The sequence below is a fragment of the Onychostruthus taczanowskii genome, unplaced genomic scaffold (assembly GCF_017590055.1).
Source record: "Onychostruthus taczanowskii isolate IOZ18803 unplaced genomic scaffold, ASM1759005v1 scaffold23, whole genome shotgun sequence".
NCBI classification, from domain to species: domain Eukaryota; kingdom Metazoa; phylum Chordata; class Aves; order Passeriformes; family Passeridae; genus Onychostruthus; species Onychostruthus taczanowskii.
In genome coordinates this window covers 2,879,779-2,906,984 of record NW_024499573.1, presented here as the reverse complement: position 1 = coordinate 2,906,984, position 27,206 = coordinate 2,879,779, and the positions used below count along the sequence as shown (strand labels likewise).

At 40.5% G+C, this 27,206-nt stretch overlaps 1 protein-coding gene across 1 annotated transcript in view; it reads left to right on the top strand.

Moving 5' to 3' along the window:
- The window catches only part of RELN (reelin), a 275,407-nt gene that overhangs the window by 221,878 nt on the left and 26,323 nt on the right, over window positions 1-27,206 (top strand). Inside the window, exons 32-47 of the mRNA XM_041405399.1 lie at window positions 104-262; window positions 2,232-2,420; window positions 2,677-2,950; window positions 4,241-4,381; window positions 4,474-4,651; window positions 6,041-6,125; window positions 8,751-8,933; window positions 10,299-10,470; window positions 10,550-10,652; window positions 13,115-13,344; window positions 16,048-16,268; window positions 17,210-17,357; window positions 19,741-19,999; window positions 21,207-21,456; window positions 23,707-23,875; window positions 26,451-26,591. Of these exons, the coding sequence (XP_041261333.1) occupies window positions 104-262; window positions 2,232-2,420; window positions 2,677-2,950; window positions 4,241-4,381; window positions 4,474-4,651; window positions 6,041-6,125; window positions 8,751-8,933; window positions 10,299-10,470; window positions 10,550-10,652; window positions 13,115-13,344; window positions 16,048-16,268; window positions 17,210-17,357; window positions 19,741-19,999; window positions 21,207-21,456; window positions 23,707-23,875; window positions 26,451-26,591 (2,902 nt within the window). The remainder of the gene's footprint in view (window positions 1-103; window positions 263-2,231; window positions 2,421-2,676; window positions 2,951-4,240; window positions 4,382-4,473; window positions 4,652-6,040; window positions 6,126-8,750; window positions 8,934-10,298; window positions 10,471-10,549; window positions 10,653-13,114; window positions 13,345-16,047; window positions 16,269-17,209; window positions 17,358-19,740; window positions 20,000-21,206; window positions 21,457-23,706; window positions 23,876-26,450; window positions 26,592-27,206) is intronic.

The window sequence follows — 27,206 nt, the reverse complement described above, 5'->3', positions numbered from 1 at the left end:
CACATGTCACATGCGCTGGTGACACGTTCCAGAGCACAGGGTGACCTGCCCCCTCTTTGTTCTGCACAGTCTCCCTAACTGCTCTTCCTCATTTTAAACACAGGACTCGTTGTTCAGTACACGAATGACAATGGCATCACCTGGAGTTTGCTGCGCGAGCTGGACTTCATGTCGTACCTGGAGCCGCAGGTCGTGTCCATCGACTTACCCCGCGAGGCCAAGACCCCTGCCACCGCTTTCCGCTGGTGGCAGCCGCAACACGGTAAGCAAGGCCATCCTGAAAATTATCAAACAGCTTTACACAACCCACATGTCAGTGCTACTCAGAATGGACATGTGGGGCAGAGACCTCAGCTTGTGAAAAACACAGTATTTTGAAGAGTTGGATGTTGTAAGAGCATATTTGGGCTTTCCTGAGTCACACTAAGGCCATGATTTTCTTTTATAGCACCAAACTGATGAGTGGGCTTAAGAGTAAAATTGTTTAAGAGCCAAGTTTAAACTAAAGATGCTAAGATAACAGGAGGGAGGGGGAGGAAAAAATTACATTAAAAAATAAAAGCCTTAATAAAATTAAAGTTTTTAGCTGAGTATAGAGTGACCTGGGATGCCAGATGGCCTACACTCTTTGTCTCATTTTTGGAAGTGTAGGCATACCTTGGCCTTGAATTTGCCTACCTGGTGGCTCCCATGTCACTATTTTAATATCTCCACATTCCAGAACAGGACCCCTTCCTCCCACTATTTCTAGTGTCCCAGAGCCCAAGTCCCCTGCCCTACAAAACCACCCAGCCACTTCCCACATCCTCAGCTGAAAGTTAAACCCTGGTGCTGACTGATTCCTACAGCCACTGTGAGAGCTCCCACCTCACACGGAGGCACATTACCACTACTAAAAGGATCCTAATTAAGTCTTGCCTTTGCACAAGGCAGCAGCTCCTGGATCTGCAGGACATATAAGGCAATATTCAGAAATATAGCTAAGTACATTTCAACAGCAATTCCTTGGAGAGCAAAGCACGTAGCTTGCAGGTAATTATGGTATGCAGCTTCTTAGACATCATTTATCATTTTGATGGCTGATTTTATTCATACATTTTCTTGTACGTGCTTGTATTGTCTTCTTGTATTGTCTTACCTAGTGAGGACTTAATTGTCCTCACTAGGTAAGACAATAGACAAGACAAGAGAGATGTGATTTAGTTAAGAAGACAGTTCCTTTGATTAAAAGTGCTAAACAATGACTGGTGCACCACAGACCATCATTCTGTGATGATCATTTGCATTGGTGAGTGGTGCAATGTCCAGCCTAATGCTCCCTATACTTGCCTTGGTGGCACATGGGTGGCATCTGTCCCTGCTGAGGGTCATCACTCTTAAGAACACTGATGGCAGCCCTGTGGCTCCCAGTATAAGCAAGGTTTTATGACTGGAAGCTGAAATATCACCTTCCACACCAGTGCCTGCAGGTGACAAGCACTTCTGGTCAGAGATGTTAGTTCCTTCATGGACCATCCTCTGTCTGCCATTCCTCAGTGCAGAGTGGCCCTACCAGCCATGAACCATGTTCCTCTTGGAGGCAAGGCAAAAGTCCTGGCACATTGCTGCAAGCTCACAATTTATTGTAAAGGCTTTCCTTCCTCTCCTGTGAGGGCAGCAATTGTGCAGTAAGAGGTTCTTTTCAGCATGCCAGTAGAAAGGTGAATTGAAATGAAGGCCAAAGAAATGGGCTGGAGATGATGAAAGTGAAATGCCTGCAGGCTGGAGAGCAAGAGGAGAGATTTCCAGGAAGGAGAACAGCACTTCTCTAAATATTATCCAAATGTAGAGCCTTCAGCATGTTCCTTCATATTCTATTCACTTTCATACAAAAGCTATTTTGGGAACTAGGCAGAGGCCTTTCCAATTTAGCTATGGGGAATAGCAGGAAGGTTGTGACCCATAAAATTAAATTCCCCAATCTGGGGGCTCAGGGAGTATCTCATCCAAACAGAGGGAGAGCATATGATGCCAAAGGCACTGAAGCTAAAGAAATGAAGAGGGAAATACCTGTGTTTATCTGTAATAGAAACATGCTCTAGTGTCCAGGTGCATCCTTGAGAAATGTTTTAGTCTTATTCAACAGCACTCAGTTTGTGTGATTGAGCACTGCTCACTGAGTGAACACAGCTTATGGGCACTAAAAACAACTTACAGGGACTCCACTAACCTGTCTGTTCTGGTTTTTGTAGGGAAGCATTCAGCTCAGTGGGCTTTGGATGATGTGCTCATAGGGATGAATGACAGCTCTCAGACCGGCTTCCAGGATAAATTTGATGGAACTGTGGATTTACAAGCAAGCTGGTACAGAATACAAGGAGGTCAAGTAGACATTGACTGCCTGTCTATGGATACAGCTCTGATGTTCAGTGAAAACATTGGTATGTGTCATCAAACATTACTACATTTTGTATGAGTCTATTTTAACAGATATTAAGATAAAGTTTTACAAGATGGGAGAACAAATCCAGGTATTTAGTAACCTGTAGGGAAGAGAAGGCTGGAAAAAGGTGAAGATAGAGGTAACAAATTTGAATGACAGTATTGAAAGCATGTGCTGAAGGTACATTTCGTTGTTATTGCTGTATTTGTTTTTATTGTTGTATTTGTATTTGTTGTTTTTCTCTCTTTGCTTAGGAAAACCTCGTTACGCTGAGACTTGGGACTTCCACGTTTCAGCCTCCACATTCTTGCAGTTTGAGCTGAGCATGGGCTGCAGCAAGCCATACAGCAATTCCCACAGCGTTCACCTGCAGTATTCCCTGAACAACGGGAGGGACTGGCACTTGGTGACAGAGGAGTGTGTCCCCCCAACCATCGGCTGCCAGCAGTACACCGAGAGCTCCATCTACACTTCAGAAAGATTCCAAAACTGGAAGAGAGTTACTGTCTACCTCCCACCCTCAACCAAGTGAGCACTGCTCTTCTGGCTATTTAGCATGACAAAGATTTTGCTGATCTAATTAGAACAAACATCCTCCAGCTTGGGAATGTTCTGCATGTCTTTTAAATTTTTAAATGTGTGTTGTCACGCCACCAGAATTTTAAATTTAATTTCAAAACATTTCATCAGCTATAAAGTGAAGTGTAGGGACTTAAGGAAGTTACAACATTGATGAATGAATCCTTAGGTCTTGCCTACAATTTCTGACAGTAAGAACAAGAATGCTAAACCAGCTTTTCTAATATTTATGCAATAAGAAGCAAGAATAAATACCCTGATCCATCCATTCCTACATTAGTGTTTTCTGTTATTGCACATTAAGTTGTCACCCAACATTCAGGCATGTTAGTCACAGCATTCAGCAAGTCAGAACATGTCACTGGATGTGCCACCTTCACCCTTTTGACCAGGAGGAGAGTTCTGCTGAGTTCCTCAGGATATCACAGGGCTGTAAATGGATGTGGCAGATGTGCTGGCATCCATCTCTCTAAGCAAAGCCATGCTCTAGTTTAGGAACTACAGGTAATGATGACACTGCTTACCATTGTTCTGAGCAGTTTTGTAACTCTTCAGAGCACCCTCTGTACACATTACCTCTGTATGTTTCATCACCCAGAAAATACAGTGGTAAAAATGGGCACACAGCAAATGAACTGGGCCTGGAGTTCACACCTTGGTTTCCAATTCCACAGCTCACTCCAGAGGACCATACATCATCTTCCAAAGAATTTTTTTTTCTCCAAAGTACTTTCTTCATTTGAGGATAACAAGGCAGTGTGTATGCATGTGCATATTTGTATATATATATATATATTCATACATTCTTATATATATATATGTATGAACATATATAAAACCATTGTTTTTCTCTTTACACAACACTTAGGATAAATGAACTTTCACAGGTTCTTACTTAACTGATGCAATTTTATTGTTCCCATTCTGCTAGGAACACATGGAGCTGTCAAATGCAAATGGAACTGCTAATTTCTGCTCAACCACTTTGTTGTTCAGCAATGTTCTTTCCTGATTATCACTTTGGGCACCTTTCTTTAGAATATGCTGGAATTTTGCCTAAAAGAGTAACCTGGGAAATGTAAACTTCCAGTTTCCACTAGAATATGAATCTTTTCAAAACAAGTGGGCCATGCTTATTAATCTGCTTTTCTCCAGAAGTTTTTGGGATTTTCTTCACTATTTAGCCCTTTGTGGATGAGAATTTTGAATCCTGAAATAAATTTCCGTTGTTTTTAACAGCTCTCCCAGAACACGGTTCAGATGGATTCAGTACAACTATGCCTCTGGAGTGGATTCTTGGGCTATTGATAATGTGGTCCTGGCTACAGGATGCCCCTGGATGTGCTCAGGGCATGGCATCTGTGATTCAGGCCATTGCATGTGAGTAGAAAACTGCTTAAGCTGCTCCATAGAAAGGATGTGCTTTACCCAGGCCAGATGGATAATACCTTTTCTTCCCAATGTGTTGCTAGGTGTGACAGAGGGTTTGGAGGTCCTTACTGTGTCCCTGTCCTTCCTCTGCCATCAGTCCTGAAGGATGATTTCAATGGTAACTTGCATCCAGACCTTTGGCCTGAAGTCTACGGTGCTGAGAGGGGAAACCTGAATGGTGACACCATCAAGTCTGGAACAGCTCTCATTTTCAAAGGGGTCAGAGATTACTCACATTGAAAAAAAAAATTAATGAAAACCAGTAGAGTCAAAAATTTTCTCCTGTTAGGCCCATATGTTTATATTGAAGTCTTTTGGCTAGAATTTGACATTTTCATTTTTCTTGTCTTTTCCTACTGTAAACATGCACCATGTTTTCCACAGTTTTTGGTTTTTTTTTTTTTATGAACAAATGGGTTTCATCTCTTGATTGTGTATTATTTTTTTTTTGTGGTATAAACTCCTCCTTGACCACCAGAGGAAAAGAATGAAACTCTACACTGAGATTCTTGAGGTGAACTATTTGGAAATATGATACACATTACAATTATCTTGAAGTGTCCTGATTGGATTTTTAGTATTTTGAATAATACAAATTAGTCAGGGCTGTAGTCTGTGTAATCATTGTTTATGTAGTTTGCATTCATTTTACTCAATTCTATCATTTTGATATCTTCTAGTTCTTTAAAGACTTATTTTTGTTGACTGCATGTTTCAAAAGGCCAAGAAGTATATTTTCCAAATTTTTCTTAACAAAATGAATAATAACTTTCGTTCACAAGGACACAAATTCTCAGCTCACACAGGTCTTCATTTGACACTGTGAACTCAGGTGCCCCCCAAAAAGAGAAGTTAAATAATGTTTGGTCTATAAATTAATTCTTTGAAGTATTTATTTGCAAAAGCTTAACTCCAGTTCAACCTCTTCAGATTATTTAAATCCCAAATCACAACACGTGAATTGTCTAAAATTTGCATTGCTTGTTCCTGCAGATTGTTCCCCTGGGGGAATGGGTCTGAGATAGAGGTGGTTTTTGTCAGATCTCTGGTTTTTGCCAGAACAGGGACTGGCTTCTGGCCCCAGGATCCACACAACAGCAAGCTCATCAGTCAAACTGGACAGGGCCTCAGGATCCCTATGAGGTTTCCTGCGTACTCCCTTTCCTTACAGGTCAACAGGTTGCCCCAGGAGAGGATATTTGTACAAAATATATTTTGAGATATAGAAAAGAACTCCTAGAGAGGACTGTCCCTGCCTGGGAATTAGGATGCTTGGTAGCTGTACAGTTTGCACAAAAAATGAGTGCAGTAGCCTGGACTCTGTCTGAATCAGTGCTTGCAGATCCAGTCACACCCCAGAGCTCAGAACACGAACTGAATGAGCTGTAACTGTGCCTGTACCTGACCATGTAGTGGTACTTCTGTCAGACCTTGGCTCACTTTACCAAGGCTGTCACTGTCCCCATTTTCTCCCTGGGAAAAGGAGTGGAACAGAGAGCTTCCCCTCTTGCTGTCACCAGCAGGCAGAAGCAGACAACAGCCAAGGAACAATAGGCTGCAGAACACACTCAGTAATGAGAACTGACATTGTATATTCTGTGTTTGCAGGAAGGACTGAGAATGCTTGTGTCAAGAGATCTAGACTGCACTAATACAGTGTACATCCAGTTTTCATTTAAATTTATTGCCAAAGGTAAGATCACCTTTGACTTACTATCATTTCTCTAGCTTTATTAGTACATAGGAGCAACACAGAAAAGAATGCAGATGGATATTTTCAACTTCAGTGTATGGTAGTGATCAATAGTTTATGGTGGATTATATGGGGGCTTGTTTGAAATTTTGCATCAGCCCTACCTTGCTCCCTGCCTACATGGCTGTCTGTGCATTTCCTAAGGTAAAAGTGGACTGTAGCATCACCAAAAATAGCACAGCTAGTAAAATCTTTGGGCAGAAAATAAACAAAAGAGCTCAAGGTTTTGTAGAGAGTTCCCATAACATTGGGAAAAATAATTTGTTCAATTTTTTTATGTAATAAAATTGTGCCTACAGTAAATTACTTAAGGGACTAAAAATAAACTACAGTATTTTTCATTTTCTAGCTTCAGTCCACTGCATTAAAATCTCTTACTATCTGACTACCTTGCAGGTATCTTAGAGATAACCGAAAGTCCATAATTCTATTTAATTGATATGAAGAACAGTCAGACTTTGCAAGATAAGTTTTACACGTTGCTGTAAATAACCTGTGACAGTTCCTCCAGTACAAGGACTTTTAAGCCAATGATTCAGTGTTACTCTGCTCCAAGGCCCTGCCATCCTTGGCTTTAAAAAATAATTATATCCAAGTCTGGAGTGACATGATGGAGAGCCACTAAACTGCTTGAAGGTTTGAGCCACTCCCATGCAATTTCAGAAGCTTTCCCCAAATTTTCTGATAGAATTGGCACTTCCAGGCTGAGCTCTGAATGTTGAAAAACTCCTCTCGCTCTGGTGTAAGGAAGATGTCCATAGTTTCTGTGGTAAGCTCAGTGCTCTGAGACTGGACCCTAACTGACTCAATGTTTATCAACAGCTTGAAAATAGTTTGGAATCCCCTCTTTCTTCCTAAATAAGTATCTTAGCCAAATCTGTGTATGGTGGATGAGTGAAATTACAACTCTTTGTGAATTATTATTGATTTTCTTTAATGGGTGTTTAACCATATATATTGGGTTATTTATTATTTATTACTTAGTACTTTATCAAAAAGAGATAAAACTGTAACAGCCAAAAACATAACATGCCCCAAAATGATAACATGCCAAATATTTCATGTTTATAAGCAAAGTCTTTGTGAAGACTTCTTTTAAAAATTATGCCTTGGTAATATTTCTTCATATAATCATTGAAAAAAATGTTAAAAAATAAAGTGAGTAAAAATATTGCTCTGAAGGCAGGAGTAGCCAAAGGCTCAAGCCTGGATTTTGACACTTGACCCACAAGGAGTAAGACCATGAAACCCCAGGAGAAATTGCTCCTTATTGAATCTGTATTACTTATTAGCCCTGCTGCTGATCCAGGACTTAGTCCCAACAAGCTCCCTAATGCTGAATACAAATTGCTATAGCTGGGCATATCTCTCAGCTGTGAGTGTTAGAAGCAGTGTGTTGTTCACTGTTAATTGCCACAGATAAGCTGAAATCAGCTCCTGACTGCAAACAGCTCTTCCCTACTCTTCTCCACAGCCAGTGGTTGAATACTTAGCACTGGAGCAGAGGGGAGCAGGAGTGTGTGCACCAGGCTTTGCTTTCAGCAAATGGGGTTAATTTAATATGGAAAACATGGGAAAAGCTTACACAGTAACACACAGTGAGTCAGGGATGAAGAAGCTGTCCCTTAGTCCTTTCCTTCTGCTCGTTCCTGAGTTTTTGGGGACATGCTATCACTGTTGCACACCACGAAGGGAGCAGACAGTGTAAATTTGTCTGAGACCTCAGTTCAGACATGCCATCACCTGAACACTGGTATTCCTGGACAGCAAGTTAGGCACAGGCCAAAAACAGGCTGGGGGCTGAGCTTGTGTACAGTAACCAGCATCAAAATGAGTGCTGGGCTCTAATTAGCACGTGTTAATAACTGAGGCTGTAAAGAGCTTTTGTTTTTTACTCTTTAAAGCTCTAAGTAAAAAAAATAGGAGGAGCTGGTAGTTAGAAAATGCAAATTTTACTGTCAGTTCCACTGACTTTTAAGCCCAGTTTAAAGCACAGAATATTGCTTTGTTGTTGTTAAAACATGCTAATAAATATCCTCAGTGCTCTCCATCAATTATGTTATTTCTGGGCATGAATATCCTCATCCCAGTGTCTGCAGTGAGAGCCATAGACTCTTAAATTTATGAGGATAGGGACTGTGTCTATCTAGAGATGGTGATGATAATGTCTTGTAGCTGGACAAAACACACAAATAAAATACATATTTGTAAAAATACAAATACTGTATTACTGGAATATGGTTGTAGTAAAAGGAGCTGGTGTGTTCTAATCTCAAAAAGTATAACTGAGGTAGCATCTTATCTAAGTAATTAACTGTAAGTGTATGTATAATGAACAGTGATGTAAATTTAGGCCGTATTTCATTTGCATTTTGCAGACAAACAAGCAAGGGAAAGCACAGAAAGTCGTATGTAAACAATGTGTATATAACATCTCAATAGCTTAAGCTGTTGTTAAGGGAAGCCCATACTTTGTAGTGGGTGTCAGAGCAACATAATTTCATTTATACTTGCTTGAACTTACTGGATTTCAATGAACATAAATCCATGTCCTTTATGCTCCAGGCACCCCTGAGAGGTCTCATTCCATCCTGCTGCAATATTCTGTCAACGGTGGCATCACTTGGCACCTGATAGATGAGTTTTACTTCACCCAGACTACAGATGTGCTCTTCATCAACGTCCCTCTGCCCTACGCAGCCCAAAGCAACGCAACGCGCTTCAGGCTCTGGCAGCCTTACAACAATGGTGAGGAAGAGACACAGCCCTGGGAGGCCAGGTCCATGCTTGCACAGCTCAGCATCTCCAAGAGAGTGCATTTTTTCAACTGAACAATTAGAGAGACTCTTAAATCATGGGGGTTTTGTGTTTGAACTCCTTCAATTAGAATTACTGCAGGATTATGTGTACTGTTCTTAAAAAGTGGTTGAATGCTTTAAAGTGAAGTACCTTCACCTGATATCCCTGGACTGTATGCAGAAAAGCATCAGCTTTGGCTCTGGAGGGAGTGGGAGATCAAGAAACACCAATAAAGTTAACTTCACTCAGGTTCTTCTCATTATTTTTAATGGGCATGATTCTCACTTACACTGAGGCCCCATTAGAATGCTCCAATTATACAAAAGTGTCCCAAGTGTAAATGGGAACTAGGCCTACCTTACTCAGAATTAACTAAGCATTAAAAACCCATTTAGAAAGAGTATGTAGTGAGCAGTTAATCTTTTGATTAAATTGTAAAGGACTGGAAAACCACAAGAGGAACACAGCACATTCCTCCTGATTACAGGAGATGTGCCAGCTGAAGGAAGCTCTTCTCTGCTCTCAGTTACTCTGAGCACAGCTCCAAGCAGAAACTGACATTAACAGCTCTAAAGAATTCCAGCAATCATTTAGACATGGTGATTCAGCAACAGTTGATTCCATGTAGGCAAATTCCTAGCACACCCCTAACAAAAAAAAAGCAGCTTCAAATCTGGTCCTGACAGTCCTGTTACAGTTCATTCTTCTGACGTGTCCTGCCTAAAACAATTATCTAAAATTTTTTCTGATGAACTCAAACACTTTTAGATAAATGAAAAAATGCTACACAGAAGATCTGTCAATTTAATCCTTCCTCTTCAGTTTGAGAATACCAATTTTCTGACGTATATGAATACATAATCCATTGGAGTGAAGGAGTTTCAGAGTTTCCTTCTCTATGGAAGAGCTCCTCCCAGGCAGACACAAGCTGCTGAGTACAAGGATGTAGAATGAAATTGCACTTTCAGGCTGCTTTGACTCTGCAGCAACTGCTCATTTAGATGATGCTTAATTGAAGAAGACAATGACAGAATTTCAAAGTAAATAGGATTTAAATAGAAGATAATTGTTCAACACCCATTGCTTTTCACTCTTTGTTTTGCTGTGACTTCTATAAATTTTAGGGAATAAAAGTTAATTCCATAAGGTCAAGCTGGAAAGCAGTATGGAAACTATTTTTAAGAAAAGTGAAAATAGTGATCCCACACTTTTAGCATCCTCCTCTTCACATAATCCATAAATACTGGCTGCTGTTCTGCTCTCTAACAATATTAGTATTAGGTCTTAATAGAAATATTTCCATTTTCTTTGTAGGCAAAAAAGAAGAAATCTGGATTATTGATGACTTCATTATTGATGGAAATAACCTGAAGAATCCCATTATCCTTTTGGATACCTTTGACTTTGGTCCTAAAGAGGACAACTGGTTTTTCTATCCTGGTGGAAACATTGGGCTTTATTGCCCATACTCATCTAAAAGAGCTCCGTAAGATTCCCTCAGCAATGCAATAGAAAGAAGTGACTTTGTGAAGTGAGTCTAAAGCACTCCTCTCCTTGATTTTCAGGGAAGAAGATTCAGCTATGGTGTTTGTTTCAAATGAAGTTGGAGAACATTCCATTACCACAAGGGACCTGAGTGTGAATGAAAATACTATCATCCAATTTGAGGTACTTGTCCTCAGAAAGTTATTTTGTCTTTTGCTTCATGTTCTTCTATATTCTGCCCTGGTATATTTGCCCAGCTGCTCTGTTGTCAAATAGAGAAATCTGTCTAATTTCCCCTCTAATTGATTTGACATTACTCTCCCTCATGTGAATGTATCATGATGCTTTTAATACACAGATAAGGGAAATTTCTGCCTCAAAGTCTTCTACTTTCTTGCCTAAATTACTGCTTTGTCCATGCCTATATACTTGCACTGATAGCATTAAAGTCCATGTCCTGTGTATTGGAGAGTCACAACTGCAGGCAAGAGGACGAGCAAAATATAGTGAGAGTTCAAATTGCCACCTCACAGCCTGCTCGAGGTAAGAGTGCAGCATTTCTACAAGCTCACCAGTGGAGAGCTACAACTTCATCTGTGACAGTAGAAAATAATTTTTCCTACCTGCTGGCTTTACTGCACTGTTGTACTCTCTCAGAGACAAGCTTCTGCTTTCCTTTTGCTTCTGCCCACATCATAGCTGCTGTAGATGAAGATGGTTTTTGGCTATTGTGGCCTGAAGTCATCCCATTTTCTTTTTTAAAGAAATTTTATGAATAAGGAGCATATTTTTGTGTTTCTAACTCTCAGTGGAAACAGATACCCCAGTGACAACACAGTCTAAACTAAACTGTATTTCTGACTTATCCTAGAATCTAAATTGTGCATTGCCTGGGGCAGCTATTGATGGGAGTAACCAGTTAGTATTTATTGGTTTAGAGAGGTCATTATAGTGTCATTAAGAAACTGGAAAATAATCTGGCACATAAATTGCCATGCCACAGTTACCAGGCTGCTTTTAACAACAATGGGGCATGTTGTTGCATTAATATGAGCTACATAATAATCAGCAAATGATAGTTTATAAAAATTACTAAAATTATACTAAGGGTTTTCCAAGAAAATTTGGTTTAGCTGTGTACTCATGCACTCTTCAATTTGTCATGCAACTAATTCATAAATTATTGAATGCAAGCCATTTCCTCTTTTAAAATATAGATTACAGCCTGTAGAACAAAAGTGTTTGAGGTGACTTTAAGATATTCATAAGCCTTGATAGCATTAACTCATAAAATCTACATGTTTACTTCCATATGTGGTAAGAACATCATTTTCAGCTCACGTTTTGGAGAACATTAGTGTAAATGAAGGAGTTATGCATAATGCAGAAGTTTCTCTCTGTGTCTCAAGAGTCAAAACCTATATTGGGTCAAGCATCTCTCTGAGCTTCCAGATGAGTAGACAACCCTTCTAGTCAAATGTGGGTTGATGGGACTCATGTGCACTGAAGAGTGATGAAGGAAATTCAATGTAGGATACACTTTCAACACTCATGCATAATTCTAAGCATTACTGTGTTTTAGAAACAAATAAATTTTCTTAACAGTACAGCATGCTACAAAGACACCTTTTTTGCTAAAAAGATACATAAAAATATTAAAATATTGCATAGTTTTAATGCAGACTTTGTATTTCATCAGCAATTGGTTTTTATTTGTTGTGTGCTGAGTACAGTACATCTTATTTTATATGACAGTTCATTCTGTAAAAAACTGATTTGTCTTCTTTTACAAGAGCAATCTGAAATTATAAGATCTAAATATCAGTGTCGCAGGAAAAAAAACTAATTTGCACTGGTTGTTTCAAATTCTGTATTAAACATTCTGTATTTTTTCAGTAGTAGAACTGATTTTCATGTTCTGCCTTTTCTACTGTTCTTTATATCAGGAATCTTGTGAGCACACCCTGAGAAGTCTGACACTGCCAAACTAAGACATTGAATCTAAATCCAGTCCAGCTATGGTGCTCTAGGGCTTTGCCACTATACATGAACAAATAGGTAGTGAGTGTGAAAGCTGAACACATTGAGGTGATAAGCTTTTTTTTTTTAATATATGTAACATAAAAGAGGATCGTAGTGCAGGTCAGTAATTAACAGCTCAGAAATAACAAAATGTTAATGTTTGCACTTTTTGTTTTAATATTTCTGCTTTTAATAATGCACATTTTCTTGATGCTGTGATTATGTCAGTACCTGCCAGAGGACTGCATTTACTTCAGTACCTGCCAGAGGACTGCAAGAGCTGGTGCATTTACTCCAGCAATGTTAGCAGCTCTCCTTTGGGATTTGCCCAATTAACTTCCGTTTTCTCTAGGCAGAAGTTGCTGGGGATTTTTTATCATATTTATTTTATCATAACCCATGGTGTGATATACTCCTGGACAGGAGAGCAACGTGCAAGAGTTCCTGTTCATGTGCATGTCCTGAGTGCATCATCCCTGCTGTTAAGTGGGTTCCCAAATCACCATTTTCCTGGACTAGACAAATACCATACCAAACGGGGGAGGCTGACTGAGGTGAAGAATGGTTGGGAGTCCCACAGTTTGCCCTGTGTCACCTTCTGTGTTTGATGCCTTGGCCCCCAGATCAATATTGGCTGCACCACTGACAGCTCCTCTGCTGACCCGGTGAAGCTGGAGTTCTCCCGGGACCTGGGGGCCACCTGGCACCTGCTGCTCCCCTTGTGCTACAGCAGCAGCAGCCACCTCAGCTCCCTGTGCTCCACCGAGCACCACCCCAGCAGCACTTACTACGCAGGCACTACCCAGGGATGGAGGAGGGAGGTCATCCACTTTGGAAAACTGCACCTCTGTGGGTAAGTGTCCAGCTCCTGTTCCTGCCCAGCTGCTGGTTGCTTTGCTTTGATTTCTGTTTTTCACTCAGCACAAGGGTGCTGCATAAGGACTGCAGCACTAGAGCAGACCAAATGACCAATTTTTCTCTGCTTTATGCCCTGAATGTTAGCTAGTGTTCAGGTGATTCCCCAAATCATATTGTGCCTAATGCCGATGTGGAATAACCACAGGCAATTTCCTATTACCTATATATTTAATTAGTGACAGTTTAATAGAAGGGAGTTGCTTGTTGAAATTAACACAAAACTGACTGTTCTTAGCGTGCTCTGAGTGCTCTTTGCAGACCTGCATCAGCCATTTGAATACACTGGTGATATTCTTGCATGAAATTTGAGCTTCATAAGAAAATGCAGTAAAATGGAGCTAGTATAAGCTTGATTCCAATTCAGTGTGAAGAAATGGTCTGATGTAAATAATGCCTCAGTCAATCAGGCTGGATGATAACACAGCATAGAAAAACAATACGTGCTAGCAGGCATAGTAATAAGTAACTTTTCAAAGTAAAAACACTACTGTTTACTTTTTCAGGAATAACTGTCATCTAGCATCAACTCACTTAATGTAAAAGCTTACAACATTAATGATTAAACTGTAGCATGTATGAATGAAAATGAGCTATGCAACTATGAGAATTTATGAGTCTATGCAGCTATGAGACCAAGTATTTATGAAACTACTGCAGTCAATGGGTCCTCCACTAAATAAATGACCCCATATGTGCCTCTGAAAGTATGAAAAGACCTATATAAGGAATAAGAATCAAGTTTAGAAAGACTGATTGTTTAATAATTTAAGGAAATGTTTAAATTTTAAACTTGAGTTTTCTGGTTTATGACAGTTAACATTTCAAGCATGCAATAGGTAACCATCTCTTTCAGCAGCTCACTTGTACTTCCTGGTTTTGTGCAAAAGAATTGTTTTACCCTTTAGCCAACCATCAGTGCATCCCTCCAAATAAAAATTTTGACTGTGCAGACTCCTAACTCATTTAAACCTTCCAGGATTTTGATTTAGTCCCCTGTTCCTGAGTGCTTCTATCCTGTTTTTCTACCTTCCTTCCTATTCCTTCCCCAACACACCAGGCCAGGAGCCCATGGCTGACAGCCAGCCAAGCCCAGCACTGCAGAGCAGTTTAAATTCAGTGCATTAAATCTTTGGGCCAGAGGGCTGAAGGGGGATTTATCCACCAGAATCTACTGGAATAACAAGAAAAAAATCCAAACCTTTCTGCTTGTGTAATTCAAAAAAAATCCCCCAGCCTTTTCATGCCCCAAGTGCCAAGTGGTTGTATTTTAACTCAGGATGAAGACATTTTAAGTAATTTCCACTACATATGTAATTTTAGAAATGAATATATGTTCTCAGCAGACAGCTGTAAGTAATAATTAGTATTCCAGTTATGTCCTGAAGGAAAGATCCAGGGTCTGTTGAGCCAGGGAAGCAACTCCAAATAAGCAGTGGTTCACTCTCTGCTTCAGACACAAGTAGTGGTTCACACTCACCACAATTGACCCTGAGAGGAGGAGCTGACTTGTCTCAGGAAAAAAAATCCAGCCTGTGGGGCAGAGGTCTACTCTCAAGAGGAGCTTACAACACCTCCAGCCTCACACTTGTGTTCTTCCCCTTAGGGCACACTAAAGTCAATGATTTTGACTTCCAGCAGAACTCTGCATCTCGGGCATCTTTCTTGTGAAAGTAGTGTCTTAGTAGTGTCCCCACCCATCAATTATTGGTTGTCACCTAAATCCCCTCATAAAAATTTCTTTTTAGCAAATGAAGGAAATCATTGTCAGCTACAATTACCTACGGAATTGATTCGCCTGCTGAATTTAGATATCTTTAACAAGACACATTAAACATGCAAGGCAATTAAGTGCTTCTCCCTTCTCAGTCTTCTGGTCCTTCCTCCCTTAAAACATTTTCTCAACTGGGAATAAAATTAGTCTCTCAAGTATTTTCCTCTCATCTCAATTTGTTTTCCCTCCTTCCCCAGTTGGTTCCTTTTTATATGCAGCATTGATGCAAGTAGCACTTAGGAGATGAATTAAAAATGACAGGACAGCACCCAAAGGAGAATATAGTTTAAATTAACAACTTGCAATATCAGCCTGGTTTAAGATTAAGTTGCCTGAAAGCAAGCTGAATACCTGGTGACATGACAGATCATGTTTTCTTTCTGGGTAATTGAGGGTGAGATCCTCCCACTCCACCCCTACAGGTGGTCTCCCTGGGGGCACAATGGAAGCATGAATTAGAATCTCACTCTGCAGGAGAGGGTGTAAGTGGCCAGGTCTGACCCACACACTGTACACCAAAGCAGAAGGGAATCCATCAGACCACAGCCTTTCATCTTCCCCATGAATGATGGAGTTAAGAGTAGCTGGATTTTAAATTTTGAAAATCATGCCTGTCATTCAGTTTTGAGATTACAGCTAATGAATAGTGTTATTTTTATTTCTGTCAGTACTTGGGTTGAACGTCAACATAAAGATGCATGAGGTACTGAAGGAATTAGATCTAGCAGTCAGTTTCTAGAATTAATCTATTTATCAAGCCAGTTCTGACAAAAAGAATAATATGTATGTGCACATAATGGTATATGTATGGAATACAAAAAAAATGGAACTGTTATTTAAAATAAGTACACTTTATGCCATTTTCAGGCTGGCAAGGTTCAGGTGGTACCAAGGATTTTACCCTGCTGGATCCCAGCCTGTGACCTGGGCCATTGACAACGTGTACATCGGCCCCCAGTGCGAGGAGATGTGCAACGGGCATGGCAGCTGCGTCAACGGCACCAAGTGCATCTGCGACCCCGGCTACTCAGGGCCAACCTGCAGGATCAGCACCAAGAACTCTGACTTCCTCAAGGATGACTTTGAAGGTATCTCTTTTGGGAGGGGATATCTGAATGCTGCCTCTCCGTCTCAGTGCAACCCAGGGTTCAAGGGATTAACCAGCAAAGCCTTCCTCACTCCTGCATGCTTCTGATTAGCATTTATGCCATGGGGGTATTCCCACGAACCAAGTAGTGGCTTATGAATGCCTTGTGCACTGTTAATGCTGGATTACAAAATATTCATTGAAACAGAACTTCCTGAAACTCTGCATGTAGAAAATAATCTCGGAAGCAAATTATGTTTTGATGGTAGTTTGTCTTTAGCACAGACAGAGCATTTGCCAGTGAGGCAGACAGCAGAGGGCATTACGGTCGTGTCATTTCTCACTGCAAGGGAAATCTGACTCCCCCTACTACAGCAAACATGGTTTCAGAGCAGACCAAGTGTCTCAGTAGTGGGAGCCAGTGCTCAGCAGCCACAGCAGACCCCAAGAGAGGGAAGGCAGGAGGGAGCTCAAAGCCTCATGCATGGCTGGGCACACAACTGTAAAACCCCTTTGAGGCTTCCCCCGCTAGCAAGCACGGCAGGAGGAGCATGTTTTCATAAAGCAGCACCTGTGAACTAAACTCATCCCTTCACAGCTGCTGCTGCTCATTTTCAATTTTGCCAGCCCTTGCTTGCATGCTACCACATGGAACCCAAATTTCTTTATAGACCCAAGTACTTCGTTGTTGTTACCTTAAGATAAATGATGAAAGGTGGAAAACCTTGTGAATAACTGGAAACAAAGATCCCAGACCTCATACTTCTGGGTTTATTTTGTTTTGATTTGTTCAGCTTTCTAGAATACATGGCATTGGAAACACTGAATATTTCTCAGTCAGCATGTGATTTTTTTCATTTATCTCTCTTCCTCTGGAAGGAGCACTCTTGCAGCAGGAGCACTTCAGAGTAAATCATAAATATGTATTCACTGTGTATTCAGGTCAGCTGGAGTCGGATAGATTCCTCCTTGTGAGTGGTGGAAAGCCATCAAGGAAATGTGGTATCATGTCTGGAGGAAACAACCTTTTCTTTAACGAAGAAGGTTTACGTATGCTGATGACTCGGGACCTAGATTTGTCACAAGCCAGGTAACACCTTCCAAAAGTTCTTTCAGGATTTCATTGAGGAAATGCCATACTGAAGAAAGATACATATGTGATATTTCTGTAGTACAAGCAAGCTGACATATTCTGTGGTGCTCACACTAGCAAATGCTCCATTTTAACCACTGCCACCGTGATAAATTAAATTTAATTTGAACTTTAATTGCATTAACCATTTAAATGTTGCTTTTTTTTCCCTAAATAAGAATTCCAGAAACTGATGCCACACCTTCAGTAGTTCATGCAAGCTTTTGTTTCCTAAATCCATAACATGAGAAATGCTCTGCTTTTCTTACAGTCTAGTGTACTATGAGCCATTGCTGAAACAGGAGTATCTGCTGAAAGTATAATTCTTACATTTGTCATCTCATAATTCTTTCATTTCTGAACCTTGGTTTTTTTCTTATTGTGCACATTTGTTTCCAATAATTCACTGAGAAATTCCCATCAAGCTGTCACCAGCTATTGAAAACTAAATATTTTAGTGTATTTACAATTTATGGTGTATCTTTACAGCCTGCAGAAGAGACATGTGATGAGTGAGACATGCTAAGCAAGCCACATTACAAAAATTTACACTAATATGAATTAAACTCCATCCCAGCTGTGAGCATGCTAACCAATAGGCATTGTTTTGTAATTTGTTCTGTATTTTAGCAGCCGTGTCTGTCAGTGCTGCAAGCCACACTCAGCACCTGGGGATTGAAATCAAGTGGAGTCTGCAATCCACTGCCATCACATCTGTGTCTTAAAGAATTTAACACAGGGGACAGTGTATCACCACCATGGTGATACTTCTAGCTGAAACTGCACCACATGAAATATCAGTAAGGAGAGAATATTGTAGGTATCACAGCTGATCAAATCCCTTTCAATTCTGAATTACCAGAAGAACATTTGAGTGTTACTAGATTTACACAGAACACTTCGCTTTTCCATTTCAAAATAGGCAGAGCCTTTGCAAAATACCTTTGGGAGAAGAAGAGAGATATTTAAAAATACTTTTTTATCTGGTAGACAGTGTTACCTACATTTGGGTGGGTTATCACTACATTAGTAAATACTGAGATGTAGGAATAGCAATGCAAAGAAATCAGATGCCACAGAGACAAGGTCACCTGGGTTTATTTCCTTTGAATTATGTGGCGAATGTTGGAGTAAATCTGAGGAGGCAGAAAGACTTGGCAGCAATGAAGCAAATCCATTACATTTGATATGTTGATCCATGAGGGTACCCAGTGCTCCTTTACAGCACAAGCAATATGTTATGTCTGGGACATGGAGGTGGATATAATCTATAGCAAAAGCAGTTATATCTAGTAGCAAGAGAAACTGTGAGTCACAGTGAGGACTAGAATTAATTGACTTGTAAGTCTGGCATTTTATTGGAGCTTTGTCTGCCCAGCATCTCTGCAGCCTCCACTCCCAGCAGATCCACCTGCAGATCAAACCAGAACAAGATTTTTGATATAAAGCTTCTTTTGCACCATTTCATTTAACCATGAGCTAGGCAGCACTAATGCAATAATAATTAGAACAGATAAAACACTCTAAAGCTGTGCAAAAGCAGTGCAAACATGAATTAATACTTGTAATATCCCTGCAAGCCCAATAAGTAAATATCATTACAGCACGGTTCCCCCCACTCCAAGTGCACAGTGGAGCTATTTATGAGCATCAGCTGACGGGAGGGATTTCTCAGTTTGATACAAGTCTATTGTGCAGCTTTGGAGAAGCCAATTAACTGGGGGATGAAAGCACTGCTGTCCCTGGGTGGCTTGGGCTGGCTTCGGGGAAGCCGGCACATTTAAACGGTGTAATTTAGACAAATTTCCCAGGCTGACAAAATGGACAAAATGATCCCCTGAAAGTGAAATGTGCTTTGTTCTCCCGTCCAGATTTTCTGTGGTTTATGCCAATGGAAAACTGGGATGCTTATTTTGAATTTAAGCATTTCAGCAAATTCGTGGCAAATTATGATCTACTTAGAGCGCAGTTGCTTTTCTGCCACTAAAATCTGTACTCATGGGATACAGGGATAAAAATTTCACCCAGGATTATGTTTCTGATACTTGCAACACCATCTGCTGTGCAGACAAAAGCTGAAAACATAAATGACCAGCTTTGTTCAGCCTCTTATGCCTGGCAAACTACCACACAGGCAAAATGAATTTTTGTCATGCCACCTGTCTGTCTAGTTATATTCTAGAAGCTTTGGAAAGGAAATCATAAGATCTCCTAAAGATGGCTCTTACAGCTAGAAATCACAGGGCTAGTCAGTAGACAGACTCCAAGGCTCTCTAGTTCACTGTGTAGGATGTTGTAGAAAATAGATCTTTCTGGTAAGTGGCAAGATTTTTCCTGTTAGATTTGTGCAGTTCTTCATGAGACTGGGATGTGGCAAGGGGGTGCCTGACCCCAGGAGCCAGCCTGTGCTGCTGCAGTATTCTCTCAACGGGGGCCTGACGTGGAGCCTTCTCCAGGAGTTCCTCTTCAGTAACTCCAGCAACGTGGGTCGATACATTGCCCTGGAAATTCCCTTGAAGGCCCGTTCGGGCTCCACGCGGCTCCGCTGGTGGCAGCCATCCGAGAACGGGCATTTCTACAGCCCCTGGGTCATCGACCAGGTGAGCAATCCCGTGGGCCTTTCTTCTTTTAACACAATCTTACACTGGATTCAGGCTTAATCTTTCCCTTTTTTTGGCATGTAGCATTTCACTGAGACAAGCAAAAATGCTCATTAAAAAGATATTTAGAGCACAATTATTGTTTGATGAGTTTATGGTTTTAATGCATCACTTCCATGTGGGGCACTGATTGCCCATTTTGATTCTAGGAAAGACTTTTACAAGTGTGTAGAGCCTCAGGTTCACATTGCAGGAGGCCTTACCACACAGAATGCAAGTCTGATCTCAAACTTCAAAAACCTCCATTTAAAATGTATACAAATATGTAATTGGTTTGGTATAATGTAATAGAAAAAACCTGCAGAAAAATATCAATCTTTTGAATATCAATATCAATTTTATGAAAATAAAGTTTCATATTTGGGATTTTCTGCTATAAAGATTATTATATTACTTTGTATGACTTGGTATAAATCACAAATTATTTATCTCTAAAATTATTATGCTCCAATTAGTGTCATTGGCTTGTCCAAGTACAATTTGCTTTAATGTTTATTACTTTTTTTCAAAGAAGTTAGTTCAGATTGTTAGGAGAAACCTAACCAGCCATTTTAATGTTGTGGCTACAGAATTTTACTTCCTATCCCTCTGTTTAGAAAGGCAAGAGAACCCATTGTTTTGATATCTTAATTGAATACAGCTATATTTGTTCAGAACAATCAGAAACTGAATTCAGAATAACAAATAAAAAATAATTTTACCTTGCTTGCTGTTGAAGAGTAAAACGATGATGTTTTATAGTCAATGACAAAACAGAGGCTATTTCCCCACTTCTATTAGCAGACACAATCTGATAGCAGTGCACCAGATAATAGAAGAGCAGAACAATCACTAGGAAAGTGCAATCACTTTGTTTCTGCTAACACTTTTTTTGTGAGCAGTTTTACTTCATTGAGATTGGAGCTCACTTCCCTGAATTTTAGATTTGTACAGCTGAGCCAATCTCTTTTCTTTATAGGAAAGAGATACTCCCCTTTCTCATGGCCTAAATTCTCCACTAAGTAATCTTGTCAGTTTTGGACCAGCAGACAAAACACACATAGTGTGGTACATCTCTTCCTCCTCAGGTTGTTGTGTCACTTGTATGCTTGTGAAGACTTCTAGACATTTCTCTTTTTCAATGACAATTTCTTTCCTAATGTTTCAGATCCTTATAGGAGGAAATATCTCTGGCAATACAGTATTGGAAGATGATTTCACCACCCTGGACAGCAGGAAGTGGCTGCTCCACCCTGGTGGAACGAAGATGCCGGTCTGCGGCTCTGCTGGGGATGCCCTGGTGTTCATTGAGAAAGCCAGCACCCGCTACGTCGTCACCACTGACATCGTTGTCAATGAAGACTCTTTCTTGCAAATAGATTTTGCAGCTTCCTGCTCTGTCACAGATTCCTGTTATGGTAATGGCTTCTTAGTGATCCCTGCCATTCCTCTTCCTCCACTGCAGAGGGAAGTTCACTTGTTTGCTGGTTACATCATTCATCGTCATTAAGAACTGAGAAACAAAAGAAAGCTGCATGTTTCTGTTAGAAATTGTAACATCAGCTTTTTTATTCCAGGTGTCTGAAGCCTAAGATAAACTGAAGTAAATAATTCCCTGTGAGCATCTATGTTGCAATTCAATCAATCTCAGAAAAAGACTCACTGCTGCCTTACTAAAAACATCCATTTAGTAGATAATGCCCACTGCTTGGGGTGGTGGAGTAATAATAAGCAGCTGGGTGTTGCAGCATGTGTTTCTTGCTTTGTGGTTTTGCATTTTCAGTGTAGTCTCAGTTCTGATCTCACTTGTACCCATGTATCTAAGAAATCATTTACACCAACATACATCTGACACTTGCTAAGGCAGCATCAACTGCAAAACTTTATATTGTCCATATGAAATAATAAATATGTGTAGACCTATATGTTTACATCTATGAATGTGTGCATACATACTATGCACGTGTGTATGCATAATGATGCAATTTTTAATTACCTAGCTTCCTTTTTTCAAATGATGTCTATTGAGAACAGAGACAGCTTTTATATGTGTATATACACATATATACATACAGATAAATGAATAAAAACATGCTCTGTACTCATCACATCAAATACACATCCCATGGAAATTAAAAATTTGTTCACTATGTGAATTTTAAGGCATACAAGAAATAGATTTTTCTTAAAAACAAGTCTTTTAATGCTTGTTTTACATATCCTCTTAGAGTAGGGTTTTGAGGTATAGATGTTTTTAATGAGGACAAGAATAAAATGCATTGCATCATGTGGTATGCCTTTATTTACTGGGTTGCTGAACTTTCCTCTACAATTCTGTATAAAAATTGAAAAAGGTTTTACATGAAGTCCCAAATTTAGCTTCTCTGATTTTGCTAATCTGAAGCTACTTACATGCTTAAAAATTTTTCTTTCTTTTGTTATTAAGAATACTGCAGTATCCTGGGATCATCTCTGCTAAGTTTAGAGGCATTTTGGTGACTGAGCCATATACTGGCAAAGCAACAGATCCTTATTTTGTTGGGGGGGGGGGGGGGGGGGGTTGTTTGTTTCTTTGTCTACAACCCTTATCATTATCTTAACTTCATATTAAATTAGACAGGACACTACCTAATCATGCTTTCAGTCATGATGAGAAAAGTATTTCTTTTGGTGAGGGAAATCTAACACTAAAAACTCACTTACCCTTGTTTGTATCTACTTGTCCTTGTATTTCTATAGCACTGTCTTCTGTGCTGAAACATCAAGTAGGACTGATTGGGTGATTAAGGGTCATTCCCTGTGCATGAGGGTAGAAGAAATGGGTCTGTTAGTAATCAAAAGAAGATCACAGATTTATCACCCCTATCACTGCAACCACGCTCCATGTTTTACACAGCCAGAGTACCTGGCAGCTGGAGCATTTACTTCAAGTTCCAGCTCTGCACCTATTATTATTTACATTTTCATGGCTGCATGAAGTTTGACTTGAAGTATTTAGTGAGCTTGACTAACCTTTAATTTTCATAATTAAAGCTTATAAGCCATAAACATCAAAACAACGAAATTGCTGATTTTCACTGAGAAATGAATGTGGCTAGACTGTGTTTGAATGGAAACAAGCTCACTGACTAACAAACTCAAATTAAAATTGTGCTGAATAGTTAAATGAGCTGGTCTGCAGGAAGGGTGGAAGGCTGACTAAGCCATCCTGTGACAGAGAGCCAAAAGTTTGAATGTGAGTGTTGCTCTGCTTTACAGAGTAATCACATCCAGCTGAATCTGACTCTTCAAGCCTGAAAAACAAAGTTTGGTGGTCATGGTGCTGTCACATCATTTTCTTGCATGCTGCAGCTACAGACATTGTCTTGACTTAATCCTGGCACCTTAATGTTGGCTCTGTCTTTTTATCTGTGGTCCCTTGAGTTAGGCAGCAGATGTGGAGATGTGCTGCAGACTCTCCCTGAGCCATACCTGTTCAGCAACATGTAACACACCCTCCCTGCTGCCGCCAAAGGGGGCAGCTTTGTGCTCCTGACACAGGGTTTGAAAAGTTCTGGGTGGTTATTTTGTCAGTTCAGACTTGTGATACTGTCTGGGGCTTGCACTTTATTATAGCCCTATGGATATAGGTCTCTAAATTAAGTAACTAACCATCTTTCCATCCCTAGCTATTGAACTGGAATATTCAGTGGACCTTGGGCTGACCTGGCACCCAATTTTGAAAGACTGTCTTCCTACTAATGTGGAATGCAACAAGTACCATCTCCAGAGGATTCTCATTTCAGACACTTTCAACAAGTGGACCCGGGTTACTTTGCCTCTGCCACCCTATACGAGGTAACTCCCTCTGGTTTTCTGCAGAATAAATCTAAAAGCATAACTAGGTACTTGTAATGTCATGATACATTATGGAGCTTAGGCCATTGTACTGTGTCCTTTTTGTTTGGTCCATGTAAATAGCAACAAATAAGTATAAGTAAATGAAGCTTTATCCTATAGAAATTGCTAACACAGGTAGCAAGGGCACCAGGCTCTCAGCACTATTTGACTCCACAGCTTTGCTCCTCCTGCTGAGCCTTATCTCCTCACATAGACATAGGCTGAGCTATCTGCTGGCTCAGAAGTACCAAAGCACAGGTAGAGCCTTGAGATGGTTGTCATGAAAGATGCCACCAAAGGCACATACAAGTTTGGAAACAGAGACCTTTATTTTTCAGCAATTGTACTGAAAGCGCCTATAACAGTTGCTACACATTTTGACACTAGCAATGAAAAAGTCTGTGTTCTGTAACTAATCATTTGGGGCATCTGGACTTTTCTCTATCTTCTGTGCAGTTACATCAAGTAATAGCACTTTTTTAGGACTTCTTCCCAGCATTAATTTTCTGTGCTTCCTCTTTTGTGAGGCTTTGCTACCTATCATCTGTAAAAATCCATTACCCTGTCAGTTCTTGTATAAAGACTGTACATTTGTGTTCAGAGTAGTATTTCTGGGGTTGAATGGGATAAATCAGGGCTGGGATTGATGTTCCAAGCCAACTGAATTCAGACCTGAAAGGAAGCTACCACCTGAGATAAAGTCAGGTTTATTTATAACAGTGATTTTAGGACTGAAGAGTTTCTTGAGCAGTATATGTCACAAGAAGCCTGATGCCCTACTGAGGTAAAAATTGCACTTCTGTCCAATCCCATAGTTTAATTTTTTGGCTCAAGTAATACAATTTCCCAAAGTTATTAAGAGAGGAATTCCATGAAAGAGGTTATTACAACCTTATCTCATAAGCAAGAGAGACGTTGAGCTTTAGGATAAGAACAGTGCAGCTAATAGGCCTTTTAGTCTAGATGCAATATAATTTTTATGCTGCTTTATTATTTCAAGCTGTGTAATAGCAGGTGTGTGTCTCCAGTTGTTTATGCCTGTATGTTTTAGGCATATGCAGGCTGTGTAGTCAGTAGCTTGGCCAGGTGCTCACCACCCATGTCTGGGCAGCCTCTTAGGGCTCCTGTACTCCAGAGTGCTACCTCACCTCTGGCCTCGAGAAGCCAATGGACACTTACTTTTAACTGGGAGCTGATTTTGCCTTTTAAGACAAATGCAAATGCAAAGTTTCCCACAGGAGCATTAGCTCCATGTATTGTTAGTGATGTGCCCAGGCAAAGCACACAGTGTAAGATATAGGTGCTTTATTCTTTATTGTCTTTATTCTGAAAGGACTTCCTCACAATTTTTATGTTTATTTTTTAAACACTGCTTGGTGAACAGCTGAGCTGAGCCCAGAGCAGTAGGTTTCTCTTTGGATAAACAAGTTATTTATTCAGCTCATGCAACATTTTCATAAAGAACTAGTTCATGGGAGAATAATGACCTTATCATATGAGGTCCATTTTTACACTGAATAGTTTTTGGGGATTTTGCTGGGGTTTTTTTTTTTATTTTTTGGGGTTTTTTTTGTTTTGTTTGTTTGTGTATGTGTGTGTGTGTGTGTTTATAATAGTTGTGATTTCTCTTTGAGATTCAAAAGAAAACAGACGACACAAAGTTCAATGCTGCCATCTAGTGCTGTACACGGATTAGCTTGAATTCATAGTTACGGAAATTCATCTCATCTACTCACAGCTCTTGACTCACATTCTACACCTGCATGAGCTGAATAACTATTTGCTGTCCCCTGACTGTTTTGGATAGATTTTCATCATCCGTTTTGGGAGCTGAGACACTTAATTCACATATAGGGCACTAAGCCCATTTTAATCAACAAAATTAATATAATTTACTGAGTAGAGCCAGGATCACACTACAGATAATTTCTTGGCATTTCCAGCCAAGCCCTGGGTGGGGAGGAGGGAAGAAACTGCAAAGCCAGGGTCATGCTGCAAGCCCTGCATGGGCCTTCTCACCTGTCCCCAAATTCACTCCCTAGAGCTGCTCTTAACCTGTGTGGCTGGGAGAATTCATAGAGAAAAAGTTACTTAAATCTGTTGACTTGGACTTATTGACTCAGGATGAAACTTGGAGGGTTTGGATTATTCTGACTTGATCCAGCTTCTAGCTATCCCTCAGGTTTGGATCTGTGCTGGGACATGGTTATGATTGGCCTGACCTTCCAGCTGGGAATACCACCTTCTTCCTACCTCCTCTCCACTGCATCAACCATGGCCCACTTACTTTCCATTTCCTACCTCCCACACTCTCAGCTTGATACCAAGCACCCATGCTTTGTTCTGTTCTCAAAATGTGGGCATCCTTTTCTTGGAGGGATTTTGTCATTGTCAGAAACCGGCCCTGGGTCATGCTGGTATCAAACAAATCTTCCAAGAGCAGGCTAGCCTCAAGACTGACATTTCCTTTCAATCAAAATAAAGATTACCTCAGCTAGAAAATACAGAATTCTCTTTTTCTTTCTCTCCCAAGATCTCAAGCAACTCGTTTCCGCTGGCACCAGCCTGCTCCTTTTGACAAGCAGCAAACGTGGGCAATCGACAACGTCTACATCGGGGATGGCTGCATAGACATGTGCAGTGGCCACGGGAAATGCACGCAAGACAACTGTGTGTGAGTGCCATCTGTTCCCTGTCCTGCCCAGGGCTGTAGCATTTCACTCCTCCTCTGTCATTCTGATGAATTTGCAGGAAAAGCTGTGATACAATTCTACAAAGGAAGGTGGATTTTGCTGTTAAAACTGAGCAGGGCACTGGGTCCACTTGGGAATAGAATTAACAAGCAGAAGGGGTTGGCCCTGCCAGAGCTCTGACTGTCCATGCTCCATGGCCAAAGCAGTGGCAGCTCCATGGCCTTTCCTCAGTGGCAGTCCATCACTTCTGCTCTTGCCTCTGCTGCATCAATTCCCCTTGCACCAGGTAGGGAGACAGTACCCCTTGAGTTTGCATAGCCCTCTAGGGACATATAGTCCTGGAGCTTCCTAGAATATATTCTCCTTATTCCCAAGGGATTTCACACCATGTCCCTGTGCTCTTAACCTGGTGCTGGGTGCTGAGAACCTGGGCTGGAGGCGGGACATATCCACTAAGCAGGATGTATGCCAGTTCTTTGCAAGGCCAGATTTTGCTTTTTGACTGGTGTTATTGTGATGGTCTGATGACTCTGCTCCATGGTAGGGTTTGCCAGGAGAGGCAGACTGGCTTGATCCTCAAACTGTTTGCATAACAA